Source organism: Gallinula chloropus (assembly GCF_964237585.1).
Source record: "Gallinula chloropus genome assembly, chromosome: 1".
In the NCBI taxonomy this organism is placed as follows: domain Eukaryota; kingdom Metazoa; phylum Chordata; class Aves; order Gruiformes; family Rallidae; genus Gallinula; species Gallinula chloropus.
Window position 1 is genome coordinate 187,358,380 of NC_140085.1, and position 7,409 is coordinate 187,365,788.

The 7,409-nt window shown below is 51.0% G+C and overlaps 1 protein-coding gene across 1 annotated transcript; it reads right to left on the minus strand.

The window, feature by feature from the left end:
* Window positions 1-286: 286 nt before the first annotated feature.
* Window positions 287-6,509, minus strand: CCNA1 (cyclin A1). Its single transcript, XM_084271003.1, has 9 exons — window positions 6,447-6,509; window positions 6,113-6,258; window positions 4,685-4,928; window positions 4,343-4,464; window positions 3,441-3,664; window positions 2,633-2,837; window positions 1,614-1,727; window positions 843-976; window positions 287-540 (listed from the first exon to the last, which is right to left on the minus strand). The coding sequence occupies exons 2-9, from the start codon at window positions 6,239-6,241 to the stop codon at window positions 489-491; spliced, it is 1,224 nt and encodes a 407-aa protein (XP_084127129.1). The 5' UTR covers window positions 6,242-6,258; window positions 6,447-6,509; the 3' UTR covers window positions 287-488.
* Window positions 6,510-7,409: the final 900 nt, after the last annotated feature.

The following is a 7,409-nucleotide window of genomic DNA, read 5'->3' on the forward strand; positions in this document are numbered from 1 at the left end:
ATTCACAGACCAGTTGCATCTGGATGTTTTTGCTGTGATATGGTAAAAGTTCCAGAATAGGTTCTGTTCATAGCTGCATGATCTTCTCAGAGGAGGAAGAAAGAGAAGATACTACAGCAAGTCAACCTCGTCTACAGAGATGTCAGGCTGTGGTGTTTCCAGCCATACTATCCACCCCAGCTAGCTTAACAGCCCTGCTCACAATTCTGTAAAAAGTTACAAGCCTTTACAAAACTTCTTACTGCAGCTATTACCAGGAGTCAGAAGATTCACAGAGGAATGGTATGGTAAAACATTTATTAAAAGTGCTGTCAGTTAAGAGCTGTAGCTTAATACCCTACTCTGAAAAAGACATCTAAATATAAAAAATACTGGCTAGAAACTGTTCTGATCACTATGGTTACAGGCACATGACCTCCAGCGCTCTATGAAGTGTTGGACCAGTTTTGCTGATAGGAAGTAGTCTTCGATTCCAGGGTGCACAGCCTCTATTGTAGAAGAAGAACTTCTGGGGGCTCCAGAAGAGACACCTGCAGGTACCTGGAACAAAGACCCAGTCATCAAAGACTTGAGTTTAGCTGACAAGCATTATCACCTTATGCAATACACTAGGGGAAGAGGAGAAGCATCCTGCAACACTGCAGAGGAGTTGTTACTCGCAATGCCTGTATACCTACAGATGAACTACTCTCCTGGTCATAAAAAGCCTTGCCCTCAAGAGGCTGACAGAGGCCTCAGGAGTAGAAGCTGACCACAATCAGAACTTTAACTAGAGCAGCTGCAGCCCAAGCTGCTAAACCAGAGTCCCCAAGTTACAGAACACTGGCTTCCTGGTTACTTACTTTGAGTGCTTATACTTCTCCTTAATCGCACGCAGTTTGCTGCAGGGAGCATCAAGGCATGCTCTGTGCAGGTCAGTCAGGCAAGGCACTATCTCACTTAATGAATACCCTGTGAACGCAGCAAGGGCTTCTGGCTGGTCAGAGGAGAAAACACAGTGTTAATTATTGTAGGCAACATTCATCTGCAAGGTATTTTCTACAGGACCAGAAGCCATTTTCACTACAACAGTACTCACTACGTTCTTCAGGCTTGAAGAGGATTCAAGTGTATCCTCCTATCAGTTTTGCTCTAGGTCTTCCTTGGAGCCAGGAGATCTGAGAAACAGGTCCTTCTGTTCTAAGCATGTGGCATCCCTTACATTTCTTCTGGATTTTACTGATAAAATTATTCCTCTAACACACAAGACTATTAAGGCTTGCATTAGAGCTGCCACTCAGAATAATCTCTCTACTTGAGTAGCCACATCCAGCTCTCTCCTGCCTCCTAGAAATCCCCTGAATTGCATCTGGGGAAAGAGTTTGAGTTATGACTGACAAAGCCTTAAGTACAGACTTTATGTAACTGAGCAAAACAGCAGGGTCCCCTCCCACTTGAGGGGGGTGGTACTTCAGGCTGATTTAACATTCCTTGTCCCACGAGTTCAGGAACAGCTACTCATCCTAGTATTTCAGCCTTTGCAACAACATACTCTGAAGACACCTTGTGCTTCTCAACCTAGTTCCAATAGTAACATGAAATGCTTGACATTAACATGCAGATGCTGCTCTTACCCAGAAAGACCTGTTCACGGTATAGTTTGCTAGACAGTAGGCTGCTGCAGCAGTTAGTGAAGGAAGGTACTTCAGAAAAGGATCAGCTTCAAGGAGAGTCAGCTCTGCAAGATACTAAACAAAAAACACACAAGTTTTTCAGACAGTGAGACTAGCTGGCAAGGTCAGTCCAATACAGCAAGCACTGAGTGTTATCAAAGGTCTGTTTCATGTGAAAAAGGAGTTACATGTTTGGTTAGTAGAAATGGCATTTTAGTGCTGATCTTGCAGAAGAACCTTCTGTGAAGACAGAAAGACCACACTTTGGCAAAACCTAAACAATCCACACTGATCTGAAATTCTGGTTCTGTCATCAGCTCCAATGAATTTTAGCCCAAGAGACATATAAAATTTGTATTATGTAAAATTAGCAAAGACAAACCCTTTCCATTCTCCAAGGTTCATGTAGGTGGACCTTACTTTGAAGTCAGGGATAAATGGCCACCTGTAACAGAGTTTGGGCTCTGTTGGAACAGAGACACTGTATATCCCTATAACCTTGGCAGAAAAGCAGTGGGTCAGATGTTTTGCTAGAAGCTTGGGTTACCCTGTTCCTAAAGCAGGGTTACCTCTACAGTTATACAGGCATATGCTGTATCACTGTGAGGCAGTGTATAATACCACCACACCCAGGGCAGACTTACTATGGAGAGGCTGTTGAAGGTTCCTACCTTCTAGTCAGTGCATTAGCCCTGACCAGGCAAAGCAAACTTTAGATATTGAGACATTTATCCAGAAGTCTCAGCACACAAGCTGCTGTGAGAAAGTAGTAGGCTATAAAACACCCAGTTTTAAGCCTGTTGCAGTCCCAAATAAGATCTGGCATAAGACAAACAGTATCTTCTGACAGAGCATAGTATAGCAGCAGAACTTGTCTGCTCAGTAACATAGAAGTGGTTCTGCTTCTACAACCACTCAAGTGTCATGTGTCTATCAGTCCACTCAGCCCACCCTCCCCAACCTGGAAGGATAATTCATACCCTTGCAAAGTTCTCTGTCCTGACACAAACCCCATGCCTCTGAATATACAGGAGGAGGAACTGGTTGATGGTTGGGGCTGCTAGGTCAAAAGCCAAGACTTTGAGAAGCAGCTGTTCCATTTTTAGCAGTTGCCTCTGTGTGTAGGTGTCATCTGTTATATACACAAATTCATCCACTTTTGGTGGGTAGATCTCTTCATATTTCCTACAAAATAAAGGAATACAGAAGCCACATCTGTTAGCTTGAAGTTATAAAAGAAAGATTCCTGCTGGACCTAGTATGAGGATGAGCACCTAGCATGACTGAGATTTGCTTAGAGCTCCTATTTTTAATCTTTCCTTCAGACAAGATAAGAATTTAGTTTCAACTTTGGGCAAAGATGTTTAGAGCAACTTCAATTCAGCTGCCTAGATAGAAACACACATTGCTAGCTCTTGACTAACAGCAAGTGCTCAGAGGGAGTCTCAGTAACGCAACACACTCTGGACCAAACCCCATGCACTCTACTTCAGACAGCTCAAGGTTCATTTGCAGATTGCAGCTGTCAATCTACTACAGCCTTACAGTTTAGCACAGTAGTGTTTTCACTCCTGCTGTTATGGTTACTAAGTTTTCCCATTACAGTTCATCATACCAAGATAATTAAATGCTTAATTTCACTAGTGCCAAAGGAGGTCAAGTTGCTAATCTGAAGACATTATGAAAAGCAATCTAGCACTGCAAGCTTCCATCCTTCAAATTAAACTCAACTACTACGCCCCAAAATAAGCTTTGTCTCACTGAGGTTTCAGAAGATGCAACACTTACGCAGCCAGAAGGATTGCTGCTGTTCCTACAAGCTGCAGCTTCCCTCTGAGGACAGACATGCAGGAAAGAAACCTGTCCAGGAAGTTCACTGCCAAGTACAAAGTCTCTGCCCGAAGTTCGTATTCCTCCCCTACTTCCACCAGCCAGTCCACCAAGATGGCACGCATTCCTGTGGTGATATCTAGTTGCTTCCTCATGTAGTGAGGCTTGGGCCTGAATTTTACCTGTGCAGGGAAAGAGTTGAAGAATCAGGATATAAAGTATCAGTGGCTGAGCTGATTAACATTCTTTATACTTAAACTAAGAGGAGCATGAGTTGTTCCACTATTAGTAATTCATTACTGCTAACTATAATTAGTTAGCAGCTAGTAGCATCTGTGAAGTAGCATTTCTACCATGTTAGCAACAGAATAGTAAAAGATCTCCTGGGTTATGGACAACCTCTTCCATCAAGCAGTCACAAGCCATTCAAGGCTCAGAAACTACTTTGAGCAAATCACATTTTTTCTGCTCTTCCTACTGGCAAACCGCACTTTGCTGCTCTGATACAGACATGAAGGAAAAGCTACTACTATAGCAAGCAAGCTGTCAGTGAGGTCATATCCAACTGCTTTAGGATTTTTGCAGCACTCAACCCCCACATGCAAGAATCCTTCACACCAAGGAGTCAAGAGATGCTCCAACAGTGAGGTATTTCTGGGATGTGGAACAATCCCCATAGATCTTATCACTGTTTAGAAGCTGCTTATGATTCTAGTTTCAGAGATGGCTTTTACTGCTTGCTTTCTCTCCTTTACAGCTCAGTGGCAGCCTTGGGCTATCCTGTGGCTGCCATACATTTTTGCTATTCTGCATCCCATCAGAGACCACAAGTATTGACAGGCTTGCTACAAGCCACTCACTTCAGCCTCTCGGAGGTACTGATGAATGTCTTCTGCATATTCTTCCACAGCCAGAGTTACAGCATCTCCCATGCGATCCTCGGGCTGGGACTGGAAGGATGTGTCCACTGCCATAGGAGATCCTAACAGGTAGAAGGAAGCAGGAAGACATTTGCTTAATTAGCCTCTTTGCTTTCTCCTGCTATTCCTAGCACAGAAGTGTTGTACCTCATGTAGGCACAAGCCCAAGTAATCTTGAAGTGTTATTTATTGTAACATAAGCTACTCACTAGCTTACCAGCATCAGATTTCATACCACCCTACATGTACTGGAGAGACCACTTTAGTAGAAATAGAAGTTACCTGTATTTAAATCCAGCAGCAGGTGAATACTAGATGACATTGCACTCGTATCCAGTTCACACAGGCTTGATTCCAGGTCTTCAGCCACTTGGCAGTTGTAGTTTTCTTTCTCTTCCGATTCATCCACATAGATATCAAACCCTTGCTTTGATGGAGCATTGACAGTGTGGTTGGGCAATGCATCTTTTCCAGATAGAGGGATGGTGTTTTCAGAGCCAGAGAAGCGCCTGGTAACAGCAGCACCCTGAAACAGAGCACACAGCAATGCTGCGGGAAGGCAACTCCAGAAGGAAACAGCACCACTTGTTTTAGAGAAGAAAAATCGCTTTCCTCGCCCCACAGACACCAGGAACAAAAGGTCAGAGGAAAACCCACCCGCCACAGCTGGTGCAGGAGTGTCGCTTGCTGCGACAGACCCCACAGAGAACAGGTGAGGTACAGTTTGTTCTCCAGCCCCCACCAGCCAGGGGAACAAGGGACGGGCGCCGCTCAGTCCCCATGGAGCTGGAGCTGGCAGGTGCGGTGCCTACACCACATTCAGCTCTGACAAAGAGCCGCTTAAAATGACAAAAGGAAGCACTTGGGCACCATCAGACTTCGGAAGGGTTTCACCCAGAGAATGAACGCGCTGAACGCTGACTTGCAAACCCAAGTTTGAACTTCTGGGCTCAAGCATCGCAGCGCTTAGGCCTACAGCATGTGTGTGACCTGCACACGGTCCTTTGCTTCACCTACGGTCAGCAAGTCACCGGCTGAGCCAGGGGCTTCACACAGTCACGACCAAGCTGAGCTGGCACATCCCCAACAGCTGCCGTTTCGGGTTCTGCAGCCGGCGCGACGCTTTCCCCGCCGCACCAGAAGGCTCCAGGAGGCGCCACGGCACAGCGAGGCACGTGCCTTCGCGCTTCCAGAAGGCTCCACCACCCCAAAGGGAGCACGGCCAGCCAGGCAGCAACGGGGCCTCTGGGTCAGCAGCAGCGATCAGACTCCTCTTAAAACAACTCCCCACACTCGTAGAGGGTAACTCTGCCCACGCCGAAGCCTCACCAAGCCTGCCCGCCTTCCAGGAGGGGTTACTTCCCCAAAGCGCTCACAGCGGAGCGGGGCTGAGCGGTTACTGGCAGGGTGTCCCGGCAGGCACACTCACGGACGGGAAGCCTGACTGCACCGCCTACCCCACCACCGCCAGGCCTCCACCTGCCAGGTCCGCTCATGTCCCGCCAGCCCCAAGCCCCACACCGCGGTAGGGAGCCCCCCACCCCCACCCCGGCCCGCAGGGAAGGCGGGAGTCCGGGGCTTGCCCGGGCAGCCCCGCACGTGGCTGCGACCCCTCGGCGGGCAGGGGAGGCGCGGCGGCCGCGGCTCCGCTACCGGGGCGGCCCCGCCGCCGGCGAGAGCGGCTGCTGGCGGCGCGGGGGGGGGGCTCACCTGTCCGACAGGCCGCTGCTGCCCATTCTCCGCTAGCACGCCCAGCACTGCGCGGCCGCTGCTGGTGCGGGGGGCGGCGGGACAGGGCTCCCACCGTCCCGCCCGGCTCTTCTCAACGCTGCGGCGCATCGCCCCGACGTCGGTGCCTTTCGGAGGAAAGAAACAACAACGAAATAAAGTTGGGGGGGGGGGGGGGGCGGGGAAGGGAAATGAAATAACCCCCCCCCAAATACGCAGTTTCCCCTCGACAGCCCCTCCCGCCCCGCAGGACAGCCGGCAGTGCCGCCGGAGAACCCGCACCGCCGCGCCCGGTCCGGCTCCGTCCACCACCCACCCTCAGCAGACGCTACACCGCCCCGCGCTGCGCAACGCCGCGGAGGCCACCCGCCCGCCCGCCGCCCCTATATAGGCGGCGGCCAATGGAGGCGGAGGCGGCTGTTGGTCGCGGCCAGTTGGGGCCGCAACCCCCGGCGGCGCCACCGCCCTGGCAACACAAGCGGCGGCGGGATCGTTACGGAGAGCCGGCGGTGGCCGCCCGCTGCGGGCCCGGCCGCGCGCGGGGCACGGGGGGGGAACGGGGGGGGGGGCAGGAGTGACTGGCAGCCCCAGAGCCGCGGGCCTCGCCCCGCAGCGCCTGCCATGCCGGAGCGCCCGGGCTGCGTGGGGGGGGACGTGCGAGGGGCAGCGGCGGTCCGGGGGCAGAAGCGTTTGGCTTCCCTCGTCCGTAAAGGAAAACGTAAAGGAAAAGGAGTTTTTAGCTGATTCCAGCAGGGATTTTCCTTCCGCGGCGGTCGAAGCAAGGGGACAGCCGCAGAACCGATGGCGCAGCTGTGAACAAGGCTGGTTCTCAGCCCTCAGCAGTGGAAATGCAGAGCTCTGTGAGGGGAAGTAAGGAGCCTCTTGTTCAGTTGCCATCAGGGGCCTTCGCACACTTGCTAGATTGGTGGGTGCCACCAGCACCACCGACAGGGCTGGGAAGGGCTGTGGGCAGGCTGGAGAACCAGGGTAGACTTCAGAAACCATCCTGGTAAACGGGATACAAGTTGTGGGAAACAGCAGGATGCTCCTGAAGCACAAGTGCGAGGTCACACGGGCAGAGCCTTCGGCTGCAGAGGTGCCGGACTGCAGTGAGCAGGTAGGTAGCAGCTTGGCCACCAGCTGGGGTGGTTGCGGTGAGCCTCAGAGTCACCCTACCCAGGGCAGTCCTAGCGTGAACAAACAGGAACCCAGCCTGTGTGGCACAGCAGCCCTCAGAAAGTCCACAGCCAAGACAAAAGGGTAAGCGGTTTAGCGGGTT